This window comes from Gastrolobium bilobum, unplaced genomic scaffold, assembly GCF_033153095.1.
Source record: "Gastrolobium bilobum isolate Gb01-03AN ecotype WA unplaced genomic scaffold, APGP_CSIRO_Gbil_v1 utg45102, whole genome shotgun sequence".
NCBI lineage: Eukaryota > Viridiplantae > Streptophyta > Magnoliopsida > Fabales > Fabaceae > Gastrolobium > Gastrolobium bilobum.
In genome coordinates, this window is record NW_026895135.1 from 87,124 (window position 1) to 100,339 (window position 13,216).

The 13,216-nt window shown below is 34.3% G+C and overlaps 2 protein-coding genes across 3 annotated transcripts; both read left to right on the forward strand.

Moving 5' to 3' along the window:
* Positions 1–2,473: 2,473 nt before the first annotated feature.
* On the forward strand, positions 2,474–4,658 carry LOC133289787 (probable inactive receptor kinase At4g23740). The gene is made up of 2 exons (XM_061487815.1): positions 2,474–3,759; positions 4,066–4,658. Exons 1-2 carry the CDS (start codon positions 2,490–2,492, stop codon positions 4,656–4,658), a joined length of 1,863 nt encoding a protein of 620 aa, XP_061343799.1. The 5' UTR covers positions 2,474–2,489.
* A 6,011-nt stretch (positions 4,659–10,669) lies between these two features.
* LOC133289857 (ethylene-responsive transcription factor CRF2) lies at positions 10,670–12,645 on the forward strand. Of its 2 annotated transcripts, XM_061487981.1 has the most exons (2): positions 10,670–12,088; positions 12,149–12,645. In XM_061487981.1, the coding sequence occupies exons 1-2, from the start codon at positions 11,432–11,434 to the stop codon at positions 12,407–12,409; spliced, it is 918 nt and encodes a 305-aa protein (XP_061343965.1). In that variant the 5' UTR covers positions 10,670–11,431; the 3' UTR covers positions 12,410–12,645. The 2 variants fall into 2 exon arrangements, with proteins under 2 accessions (XP_061343965.1, XP_061343894.1); XM_061487910.1 differs by having other exon boundaries at positions 10,675–12,645.
* Positions 12,646–13,216: the final 571 nt, after the last annotated feature.

Sequence of the window (13,216 nt, forward strand, 5' to 3'; positions counted from 1 at the left end):
ACTGACGGGACTCGTGTCATTTCAGCACCATATAGGCAATCCTGTTACCGTAAAATTTCGGAAGACCATAATTTTTGAGTCGGGTATCCAAATCAGATGATTTTATTTTTGATTTCACATAACTTTTCGAGATCTACGCAATAACACCTCATTTGACATATTTTATCTCCCACAAACATAGTTCGAATTTGTAACCATGGTACCACAATCACAAGAGCGCTTAAATCCAGAAGATGGCACATACGTCAACTCATGGAATTGGGTCAGAAAGAACTCAGGATCTTCTCGATTTGAATGATCTTATAATTGTGGAATTATTGTTGCAAATTTCAACAATATTTGTGGGAGATAAAATATGTCAAATGAGGTGCATTGCGTAGATCTCGAAAAGTTATGTGAAATAAAAAAAAAATCTATCTGATTTGGATATCCGAATAAAAAATTATGATCTTCCGAAGTTTTACGATAACGGGATTGCTTATATGGCGTTGACATGTCACGAGTCCCGTCAGTATCAATGACGTGTTTGACTGCATTAGTTTGGAAAAACTTATCCAATCAGTTTTATTTGGACAATTCTTTTGCTTAAAAGTCCTAGAATGGTGCTTTAGCCGTGTTTCTCAAGTTACTGGAGATAAAATTACACACATATACAAACATATAACCTATATTTTCTATTTTTTTCTCTTCTTTTCACACGAGCTTACATAAACTTCACGTATACAACATGAAAAATATTAATACAATAAAAATATGGGAAAACTTTTTGTATTTTGAAAAGATGTAAGTTGTATCCTTTTAGTTTTTTACTCTATGTACTTCCGGTAGTACATAGTTATAACATGAAAATTATATTTTTTTTTCCCTCCTCAGTCACATCAGCTAATGTGGAAAATGAAAAAAAAATAAAAAAAATTTATGTTACAACTATGTACTATCAGAAGTACATAGAGTAAAAAACTAAAAAAACATAATTTACATCCTTTAAAATAAGACACACTAAACTCTTAAAATATTCATTCATACCCACTCAAAAACCTTTACCCGTGACAGGCCAGATCTTCCAAAAAGGCCGTAGTCTTTCTCCAGAGGAAAAGTCGATGAAATTAGTGCTCTGGGACAAGGGCCAAACTCACAGATAAAAATATAATTTTATTTAATGATAAAAATTAGAAAAATACTATTATCATTTTATATGAGATAATTATTTTATATTCTCTCACTTCAAAATTTTTATCCCCTCTTTCATTTTTTTAACGGATTTGCATTTGTCATTTAACATGACACAACAAAGTTTCTTACATACACAATATTTTGTGGCGCTCACACTTTTTTAAGAAAAAAAATTATGGCACACAAAACGAATCTCTATAATATTATACAATCATTTTTCCTATAACATAACCCTTCTTTAATAGTGAGTTCTACTGAGTGAACAAGTCTCGCATAAAATGAGATTAGTATTCCCAAGTTAATATTATTAATGAAATATCTTATACAGCTTACCGCTCTCATAACTTAATGACCAATTAAAAGAGTTATTGTCACATCTTCACGAGTACATAAGTTGTTGAACATTAACGGCTGATTTCATAATAATTTATTGGTGGTTGTTAATTCTTCTTAAATTTGTTCGTAAATTACCACCCAATAACATTTCTTTTATTAGTAGTAAGGGGATGAATTTTTTTATGTTGCAGTTGATAACACCATTTCCCAGCAAATACAAACGTATGCGGGTCTTATCATTTATTATTAAAGAAAATAAAAAACAAAAAACTCAAAAATCAATCTCTCTATACACGAATTACTGTTTACATTCCTGCAGATGAAGAATAGTATTTCCGATTAATATATCAAGAGTTTCAACTCAAACCGAGAAAACACAACACTGAATTGTCACCAAGTAAGTGAGAATACATCACCTAAATATTAATAATCATCAATTCAGTACCCACACATATTTTTCTTATAAAATCAAGTTTGTCTCTTACATGCATTCATTCTTTGGGCGCGAGTATGTGCCATCTATTTTGCTACTTTTTCTAAAAAGTAAAAATTAAAAAGCATTATATTATTTTTTAATGCCACTAAATAAATAATAAAAGATATATAATATAAACGAATCTATGCGTCCTTCTAAGATAAATTGACGATAAATTATAAATTCAAACACATTGTGTCGGAACTTCGTATAAATTTTAGTTTCTGGAGTTTACCATCTCTGCTCGAAAGTTACCACAAGAAAAAGAACCAAAAGAAGGTGGAACATGCTGCTTTTTTTCTTCGGTTAAATAAAACCTTAGTGAAACTGCGAGCACATTTTTTAATGCACAAGTTTCTCAGTGTCGGATTCTACTGTTGTCAATTCAGAATTCCATTTTCATCCCTTTTCAGTTTTTCCTATTTCATTTTGGTTAGCAGGGAAATTTTGTGTCTGTTTTTTGTTTGTTTGTTAACAGTAAAGCAGTTATGATTGGTTTCAGTGTATGCAGCAGGAGCAAAGCAGTGTGAATGAACTGAACAAGCAGAAAATGGAATTCCCACGCATTTTGTGTTCCATTTACCTGGTGGTGGGTTTGATGCTGTGGCAAGGAAATGCAGAACCAGTTGAAGATAAGCGAGCTTTGTTGGATTTTGTGAACAAGTTCCCTCCTTCTCGTGCTCTGAATTGGAATAAGAGTTCTTCCCTTTGTACCACTTGGATTGGAGTGACTTGTAACGAAGATAAGTCCCAAGTTATAGCCATTCGATTGCCAGGGTTTGGATTTCATGGCACCATTCCTCCCAATACAATAAGCCGCATCACATCACTCCAAATATTGAGCCTCAGATCCAACTATATAAGTGGCCATTTTCCTTCTGATTTTTCTAATCTCAAGAACCTTTCTTTGCTTTATCTTCAATTCAACAATTTCACAGGTCCTTTGCCTGACTTCTCTGCTTGGAAAAATCTCTCTGTTGTCAATTTGTCCAATAACCTTTTCAATGGCACCATTCCCCTCTCGCTTTCCAATTTGACTGAGCTTGCTGTTTTGAATCTTGAAAACAACTTGCTTTCTGGTGAAATCCCTGATCTCAAGTCGCCTATGTTGCAGCAACTGAATTTGTCTAACAACAGTTTGCACGGTGGTGTTCCTATCTCCCTCCAGAGGTTTCCTACGTCAGCATTCGTTGGAAACAATGTTTCTCTTGGAAGCTCTCCTACCATTTTCCCTCTAACTATTCCCTCTTCCCAACCATGTTGTTCTAAATCTAACAAACGTAATAGAAGGCTTGTGTTGGGAGTTATTGTTGCTGGTGCTGTTCTAGGCCTTGCAGCATTCCTTGTTTTTATCTTTGTATGCTGCTCAAGAAGGAAGGATGGAGATGCCTTAGCTGGGAAGTTGCAGAAGGGAGAAATGTCTCCGGAGAAAGTAGTCTCAAGGAACCAGGATGCAAATAATAACCTTGTTTTCTTTGAGGGATGTAATTATGCCTTTGACTTGGAGGATTTGTTAAGGGCTTCTGCTGAGGTACTTGGTAAGGGAACATTTGGTGCTGCTTACAAGGTCATACTAGAGGATGCAACCACAGTTGTTGTCAAGAGGTTAAAGGAGGTAGCTGTTGGAAAGAAGGATTTTGAGCAACACATGGATATGGTTGGAAGTCTTAAACATGAGAATGTGGTTGAGCTCAAGGCATATTACTATTCCAAAGATGAGAAATTGATGGTATATGATTACTACAGTCAGGGGAGTGTCTCTGCTTTGTTGCATGGTATGTAGCATGAATTATTTTTCCTACAAATTATTTTTTAAATAATTATTGATGCTCAATTGTTTAGGATCTTTCCTTATTTTGAGTGTATCATCCGTGGCAGCATTCAAAGGAAAGGTTGCTTATATGTTTGGTATATTAAATTAAACAACTCAAAACGTTGTCTCAGAATTCAGCTATGACAAAATTGAATGTATAGCATAAGATTTGAAGTTTGAAATATAGACTGTACATACATACATACAACACACCTCAGAAGAACTGTACTGTCTTTGTTTGAACACTACTGCTTTGTGAAATTTTCAGGTAAAAGAGGAGAGGATAGGGTGGCTTTAGATTGGGATACTAGAATCAAAATAGCTTTAGGAGCTGCACGAGGCCTTGCTCATATCCATTCAGAGAATGGTGGGAAACTTGTACATGGCAATATCAGATCCTCAAATATGTTTGTCAATACTAAACAGTATGGTTGTGTATCTGATCTTGGCCTAGCAAACATAATGAACTCAGTTGCCCTACCCATCTCACGAGGTGGTGCTGGTTACCGAGCACCAGAAGTTACAGACACACGGAAAGCAGCACAGCCTTCAGATGTTTACAGCTTTGGTGTGGTGTTACTTGAGCTTCTGACTGGGAAATCCCCTCTCCACCCAACTGGTGGCGATGATGATATTGTTCACCTAGTTAGGTGGGTTCATTCAGTAGTGAGAGAGGAGTGGACAGCTGAAGTATTTGACTTGGAACTTATGAGATATCCTAATATAGAGGAAGAGATGGTGGAGATGTTGCAGATAGCCATGTCATGTGTAGTAAGGATGCCTGATCAGAGACCTAAGATGTCTCAAGTCATAAAGATGATAGAAAATGTCAAGCAGATTGATATAGAGAATCAGCCATGAACCAAGCAGAAAGTGCAACACTGCCCTCATTCTCTCAACCCCCAATCCCAAAAGGAAGTGTTTGATACATCAAGATACAAAGATGCTGCCTTTACTTGATTTGAGTTTATTTTGCTCCAAATTTTGAACAATGTGTTAATCCTTGTGTAACACATTCGCTTTTACTCAGAAAACGGGTAAATGATTTTGGACGCGCTGGTAAGAGCTCAATACAATAATTAAGAAAAGTAATTGCGTCTTTTCTGTTCGAATTGATAAAATATGAAGCAGGAAAAATTAACCAAATTTGAGCAGAAAGTCAACGTAGGCTTTTTAAGAAATATTGTTAAAAATGGAAGTTTTTTTTAAAAAAAAAAAACACTCACACACACACAAAATGGGAGAAGGCATATAATTGTCTCTGCAGCCAAATTCTTGTTGCTGAGATGCAAAACCTTAGCGATGGCCTCCAAGCGGATTTTGAAGGAGCTGAAGAATCTCCAGATTCTCATATTTGTTCCAACTCTTGTTTTGTTTGTCTCTACAAATTGGGTTTAGTTATTTTGTGGTGATATGATATATAATCTTGTTAGAAAAGTGATGTTAAAATCAACAAGAGGATAATCTCTGTTCAAAACACATGAAGATTCATGTGTTAGACACACGAAGTTAAAGCGTATAGAAACGTGTGATAACAAAATCGAAAAATTCGAGTCTAATGTTACATATTATGCCCTTAAGATAATATTTTCTTTTCTATAGTATCTAAGATTAGTGAACAATTGTCTTCTAGGATAAAATGTATTATCTCGATTACCAAAAAAAAAAATGCATTATTTCTATTCTTGTAGCAACACTTTCACATAAAATAACATCATCGAATTCAATCTTGTCTAATTAATCGCACTAGAGTAGAAGAATGCAAATAAATGCAAATACAAGTACAAAGAATGTACAAAAAAACAATCTGGGAAAAAACTCGTCTCTTAAAATTTTAATCCTTATTTATTTATAAAAAAAAATAAAGTCATGATTTAAATAACACTTATTCTACGACAAAGCAACACATTCATTCTGTGACAAAAGGAATTACATTTTCCAATTCAAACTTGTTATCCATTAACACTATTAATTCCAACAAATCCCAATATAAAACCTCGATCCTCAATGAAGTTGCTATCTTGCATCCAATCCTATATTCCCCTAATTTTAAATTTTTAATAACCCCAACATAAAGGGTTGCTCAGAACTTCTTTTATTGGGGCTTGGGGTTATTAAATCTGTCAAAGGTGTCAAGCCACTACTTTGGGTCAGTCCATTTTTTTGGTAGGCCGAATCATATATTTTAATCCAGTATTTTACTAACTTTGTCTAATCCAAAATTGTGTGAATTAATCCATTAGCCTATTAATTCTTTAAAAAATTCAAATAAATATTATTTTTTTTAAAAAACCAAACCATTTTAGGGTCTCAAATTAGTATTGATCCTTCATCTTATATCGCCACTGAATTGTTCGTTTAAAACTTACCCTTTCTCATTTGCTAATAGAAATCTTAAGAAATGAGCATTCAAGATGCTTGTGATACAGTTTTCAAAATGTTTGTAATTTTTCTGGGTTGACATTAAATCTTGCGCCCCAGTGGCAGAATTCATGTTCCATTGGCAAGTAACAATTATGGGTCCTCATGATATGGTCCATATCTAGGTGGAGTATTTCTTGTGACCATTCATTTCCCTCCATATTATACATTTAAGCCACCTAAGTTATTCATATCCTTGACTTGTTTTTATATTTTCTGTTTCTTATTTTTAGAAGATCCCCTGAATACGTGCAATGACATTGACTTTTTAAAATGATTTTACATTAACATTCGAGGGTGCCTCCCGTGTGCGTCATGGGGGGAACAAACTGTGTATAGGTTGAGGTATTGAATCAAATGGAGCCTCCCTTGACGAGAGGGTACCTCGGAATACAAAATTAGAATTATAACAATGGGCCATTCGATTAGACCATGGGTTGCCATAAAAGATGTCTAGTACTATAATGTTATGTGGACTAAAAAAAGGATTCGATCAATAGACCATCATCGTCGAAATTTTTTAATGAATGTTGATTTTGTTAGATAGAAATTCAAGTGTAAGTCATAAAAAGTCCATTAGAAATGAATGGGCTAAGTATAATATATTCAAGTGAAAGGATCCATGATTTAATGCTTAAAGTTTTGGGTTAAGATGTAGTATTAGATATCTTATTGTGAATTTGTTGCTTAAGTACATTTGATATGTGGATGGTAGTCATCCCAATTGAACTCCACTTGGCCGCTGCCCAATAGATTCAAATTCCATTGAAACATATGACAGTAATTTTTTACTAATGTTATTGAAAAATACTTTGAAAATTATGATAACATTTTTTGATGGGAACAATTTTGTGAAAACATTTTGACGGAATTTTATATAGATTTTGTCAAAAAATATGACCCTTATTTTTTATGGAATTTCAAAGAGTTGTGATTCAATCATTTTATATTCCATCAAAACTTTTGACAACAAAATTTTACAAACATACAAGGTAATTCTATCGAAAAAATTTATGGATTTATTTAAAATATATTTAATTTGAACAACAATTCTTCGACAGATATTAATTATTTTCAATGGAATTTTTCCGGTATCAATTTTTGAAAGAAACTAATTTTCATCGAAAAAATGGATTTCGATAACTTCAAATGAGACGATGCGAGCTTGTTGAAAATGAGAATTTTCTATCCAAAAAAATAACTTTTTCTAGTAGTGTGATGGTAAGGCATAACAACCATCAAATAAGCTATGAAATGAAACCACCACAATAAAAGGCTGTTTGGATCCTTTTATTTTTAAGCTAGAAGCAACTTATAAGCTAAAGCTAAAAAAAAGAGCTTAAAAAAATAAGCTAAAAGCTGTTTGGAAATTACATAAAAGTTTTAGCTTAAAAATTACTTAAAACACGTATTTCAAGAAAATTATCTCTTTCTATCTTTATCACTCTTCATTTAAAAAAAAAAAACACAATTCAATAAAAACAAATAAGAGCTTAAAAAAAGCTTCTCCTAGAAGCTTTTAGTTTTCAGCTTTTTTCTTCATTATAAAAAAAAAAGTTTTTCGTTATAAGAGCTTTTCTCAAAACCTGTTTGGCCTAGCTTATGCTTATAAGTAGCTTGTAGCTTAAAAAAGAGAGGATCCAAACAGACACTAAGTAAATTGGACACCACATCTCAACTTAAAACTTAAAAGTGTTGGGTTTACGAGTCCTTTCACTTATGTGATAATCACTTAGTCCATTTTTAACTAATATGAAACTTCATTACTCATATTTGATTTCCCAACATTCTTCCCCTCAAATATGAATTCCAAGCCCACATTTGCTCCTACTTAAGCTTTTATATCATTGTAGCATAACATGGGAGCTCATGGTAGAGGAGTACTACCATCAAAGGGGCTAAGTAACAAACCCACCATAATAAATGAACTCGGACATCACATCTCAATCTAATACTTTAAGGTGTTAGATTTGTAGGTTCTTTTACGTATTTGCTTCTCATTTAATCTATTTCCAACCAATATAAAACTTCAATACTCGCATTTAAATTTCTAAAAATATTTCAGATGTGTAAGTTCATTCCTACTTGAATTACATATTTTAAATTTTAAATATGTTAACAAACAAACACCAAATATGAAACTTCTGTTTTTCCCCTCCCTAAAAAAAAAAAAAAAACTTATTGACATGACAGTAAATAATAACTAAGTACTATTAAAAGCTTCAATGTGAATTTGTCGCAATACGAATCCCGGGTGCTTGTGTGGTTAAATATCCCTTGTTGTCTGTATGAAACATTATGATAGTGTAATGATAATAGCTCAAAACAAAGAACATCTTGGCCACAGTGCTCATTGACTTCCATAATAAAGATACATACGAGTGCGGTTAAACTCCAAAATGACAAATACCGGAGCTTCTCTGTATTTTGTGGCTCAAGGCATGCAAGCAAGTGTGCAACTGCGCCTAGGAGACGATGCTCATTGACTTATGATGTACTGTGCATTCCCAAAGCAAATTAATTAAAGACTAATGTTGCTGAATTAATTATACTGTACTGTAGCCCATGACTCCCTATACAAATTTCTCTATAATTGGGAACCTCAAGGAACGTATGATAGAGCAATTCGTTGGAGATTAACAAGTTTAGACATACGGCCATTTTGTCGTCTTCTTGGAAAAATTGTCGAGCCTTGCTTACCTGTTATGTTTGTTTTTAATTTTTATCACATTTGGGTTCATACATAGCTCTAGCGGGCAATATCCGAGAAATCAGAATGCTGTGAAGTAATATATTATTGTTAAATTGGTTGCTGTTTGGAAAATAATTTAGTGGCCCGGGAGTATTTAAGTAGACACTCTTTTTTATCAAATGCGGAAACTTTTTTTCCACTATTTTCATTTTTTTTATTTACATCCCAATTTTTTTTTTCATATTTGGAAAAAGGAAGCACCCACTTAGATACTCCTAATCTATTAAAGTTTTGTTCTTATAGGAGAATTGTTTTCTTCCACCAATAACTCTTCGATTTTCGTATAATATTTTTTTTAATAGATATGGGTCTTAGTACATGAAAAAATCAAAATTCAATTTTAAAACATAATTCATTATGTATGTATTTGATTTGTTTTAAATAAAGTATAATTTTATTTTATTTATTTTAATAAAAATATGGCACTATTTCATTTTGAAATGATTCAAGATCCATTTAAACAAATTGTAAGAGATGGCTTGACTTTTTTTTAGCTTATAGCTGCTTAAAAGCTAAAATTTAAAATAAAAGCTTAAAATAAATTTAAATCATTTAAAGATTATATAATTTTTTTAATTTTAAAACTACTTTGAGGTAAAATTATATAAATAGCTAGGTTTATTAATTAAAATATGAGAAGAGTTATATTTATAAATTTTTTTTTATAAACTACACTATTTATTATGGATAATACATATTACTTGAGCATATACTATCCATAATACACATAATATAGTTTATAAAAATTTATAAATATAACTTATCACTTAAAATATACCTTGTGAAATTTATTTATTTATAAATTTTTACCCTTGATTTGAAAGTTAGAGACTAACCCACGGAACAATTTTCAAGGTGGATGGTTTAGCTTTTGGAAAACCCCACACTTATAATTTGAACAAAAACTTAGCTGTCGGAACTTTTGCTCTAACCATAACTTTTAAGTTTTTAAAATTAAATTAAACATACATGCATGAAGTCTTTAAAAAAAATATAGCCATGCTAAGTACAAAAAGGATATTACTAATCTATGCTAATCGGTGGCGCCAAGTTCTAGGTTGCCTGCCAAGTTGCTAATCGGTATATAGTCCAAAACCCATTATGCCGCGAAGTTGTGAACTAACAATACTTTTTTCAAACTTAAAAATGGTATATTGCAGAGTAACGGGCAATAAACACTTTTTATACGACCAAAACACAAATTACACGGTTAAAACTTGAATTTGAGCCATAATTAACCGTTGCTTAAGAAGCTATTCAATTTATTTAATTCAATTAGAGTATCATACATTCATTACCCCCCTCTGCTACTTATTTTCAGTAAAAGGAGGACTGATCCGATTCCAAGTGTCTCACCAGTCACCACACGTGACTGGAATGGTCTTTGTCCCACCCCACTTGTCGTTTTTTCATTTGCCTGGTATGCATGATGTTTCTCTAACGGTTTCGGTACACCGAACCACTAATTACTTCTGCAATTAAGTTTAAAATTAATTTGACATATGATACGGAACGAAAGTTTAGAAAATTAAAAAATATTAAATTAACGAAGAGGTCCGTTGGTTCCTATAAAATAGGATTCGTTAACCAAAAAAAAAAATCAGTACTTGGTCTTCTACTTGGGACTCTGAGGCCACAGCGTCCCATAACCATTCTTCATTTCAGTGACTGTTCCATTTCATCTCATACCCCTTTCATTTTTAGGTAGTAGTAGTACAGTACTACTCCTTGTGGTAGTCCTCAGGGCTCCGTTAATTTATTATTTCAATTATAGTTATAGCTATACAAAGAAAGTACGTTGATTAACAAGCACTGGCTGAGCAGAGCCAGAGCACAGGCCGTGATTGGGGCAACACACTTAACCCCTTCTTAATTTCAGGTAAAACTGTTAAAACAATGATAATTTTTTTAAAAAAAATTCCTTTATCTCTTTAAACTTTCCCTGAAATTTTCATGCTTATCTTTAGCCCCACATTACAGAGGCCACAGCTCTTAGGTGTGTCTCATTCTCATTTCCCTTCACTTTTTTCGTACCTTGTGTCCCCTGCTTGACTCAACTTGTGCTGCGCTCCCTCCACCCTCAGTTCTCTGTTTTGTATCACTATCACGCCCCCTCCCTGCATACATACACTTCTTTTCTCTCCTTTTTAACTCATCTTTCCTTGAAATTACTCCTTCTTTATTAACTTTCTCAACCATATCTATTCACTCCATACATTCATATCAGATTTCTCTCCCTTTTAAGACCGTCCTCTCTCTCTCTCTCTCTCTCTCTCTCTCCCTTTGCTTTACCCTCGCCGTGTCGTGTCCCAAAGGAATACCTCTCTCATCCTTTTTTTTTTTCTTCCCCCTTTTCCATCTCTATTTCACTCTTCAACTTCCACTCCCTCCACCGTTTTGCCTTCGTCTTTCAACATCAATGCTATCCCCAAAAACCTAGCACACAAGCTCTACCCCCAACATGTCTACGATGAAGTACACTCACCACCTTAACCGCACCAAACTCGTCATACCAGCGGAAGAACACCCACTAAAGCAACCTTTTCCGAGAGTGGTGAGGATAAGCGTCACAGACACCGATGCTACCGACTCTTCTTCCAGCGACGAGGAACAAGGCTTCCGGTCTTCCACGCGCCACCGACATAAAAAGTTCGTCAACGAGATTGTTATTGATTCGTGCACCAGCGAGATTGACGGCGTCGTTTCGAGGAAGAGAAGCAGGGCCAAGTCAAGCGCCCCCGTCAAAGACAGAGTCCCGGCGAGTCGGCGTGTCTCCTCCGGCAAGAAATTCCGGGGAGTGAGGCAGAGGCCGTGGGGAAAATGGGCCGCTGAAATAAGAGACCCATTGCGACGCGTACGGTTGTGGTTGGGTACTTACGACACTGCTGAGGAAGCTGCAATGGTGTACGACAACGCGGCCATCAAGCTGCGTGGACCCCACGCGCTCACCAATATCATAACGCCACCAACCGCGAGGCAGTGCTCGCCGGAGAATCAAAAGCCTCCGCCGGCGGTGGTGACCGGCGGTTACAATTCAGGGGAAGAATCTCAAAACAAGAATTTGTTTTCTCCAACTTCTGTGCTGCAGTGTTGTTCGTTATCCGAGGAAGGTGAATCTGTAACGGCGAAAGATGATGAATACTGGTGCGTGTCGGAGAATAATATATGTGATGAGAAGGTCAAATGTGAGTCGCTGTTTCCAATTCCAAGCGATATACAATTTGACTTGCAAGGTTATTGGCCCGAAACGGATGTGTTTGGCAACGTGAATAACGACGTACCGGAAAGCATCTTGTTTGGCGATGATTGGAACGGTGTGTTTCTCACTTCCTGTGAGGATTTGGATTTCGGTGTCAAAAGTTGGCATACAGATAGAGGACATGACTTTTTCCAAGACATTGACGATTTATTTGTTACAGATCCGCTTCTTGCTCTTTGATTTCATGGATTGTTTTTTTGCTTATAACAAGGATTGGATTCTCGTCGTTGTGTTGCCCCAAAATCAGCAAATTTTGTATCGGCGGGAAATATGACTATTGTAATAGCTAATCAATTTTTATTTTCGTTTTGGTGTTATTTGTAACAGTAATGTAGTAATTATCACTCGTGAGAATCAACGTTAACAATTATCTTTGGATATTCTTATTTCTATTATGATATTTCACAAATTTGATAGTGTTTTTAAAGTTTGGTATAAGTACTATTAGCATTTATTTTAAGGAAAATATTACTCTCCTTTTACATAAGATAGCTTTTCTCATTCTCTTTCACTTCAATTTTCGTACCCCATCTTTTTTCTTTTTTTCTTTTTTCTTGTAATGGTGGGACCCACTCATTTTCTCTCTACAACATAAGATAACTGTCTCATGCGAAATGAGACTAATAAAGCCCTTATTTTAATCACGATTTTTATGTGCCCACAAAGTGTCTTTATACTTTTGAGTCGGGGACTAATCAGTGCTCAAGTCCCAACAAAGAGATGCATATGCATTCATTTAGTGTTAAATATCCTCGCTACAAATAAAATAGGGCATACTTTAATCATGTTCTAAATTATTACCTATATAACAAATTAAGAAGACAGTAGTTATGTTTAACAATTTAGTTTTTATTTACGTATGAATTTACGAAAAGCAGCTAATGGTAAAGTGAATCAATATTTCTTACTTAATTAGGCTAATATCATATTTAAATTTTTGGTGAAACCGTGAAAGGAGGGTCTTTCAAACAGGATCTATCAAATAAA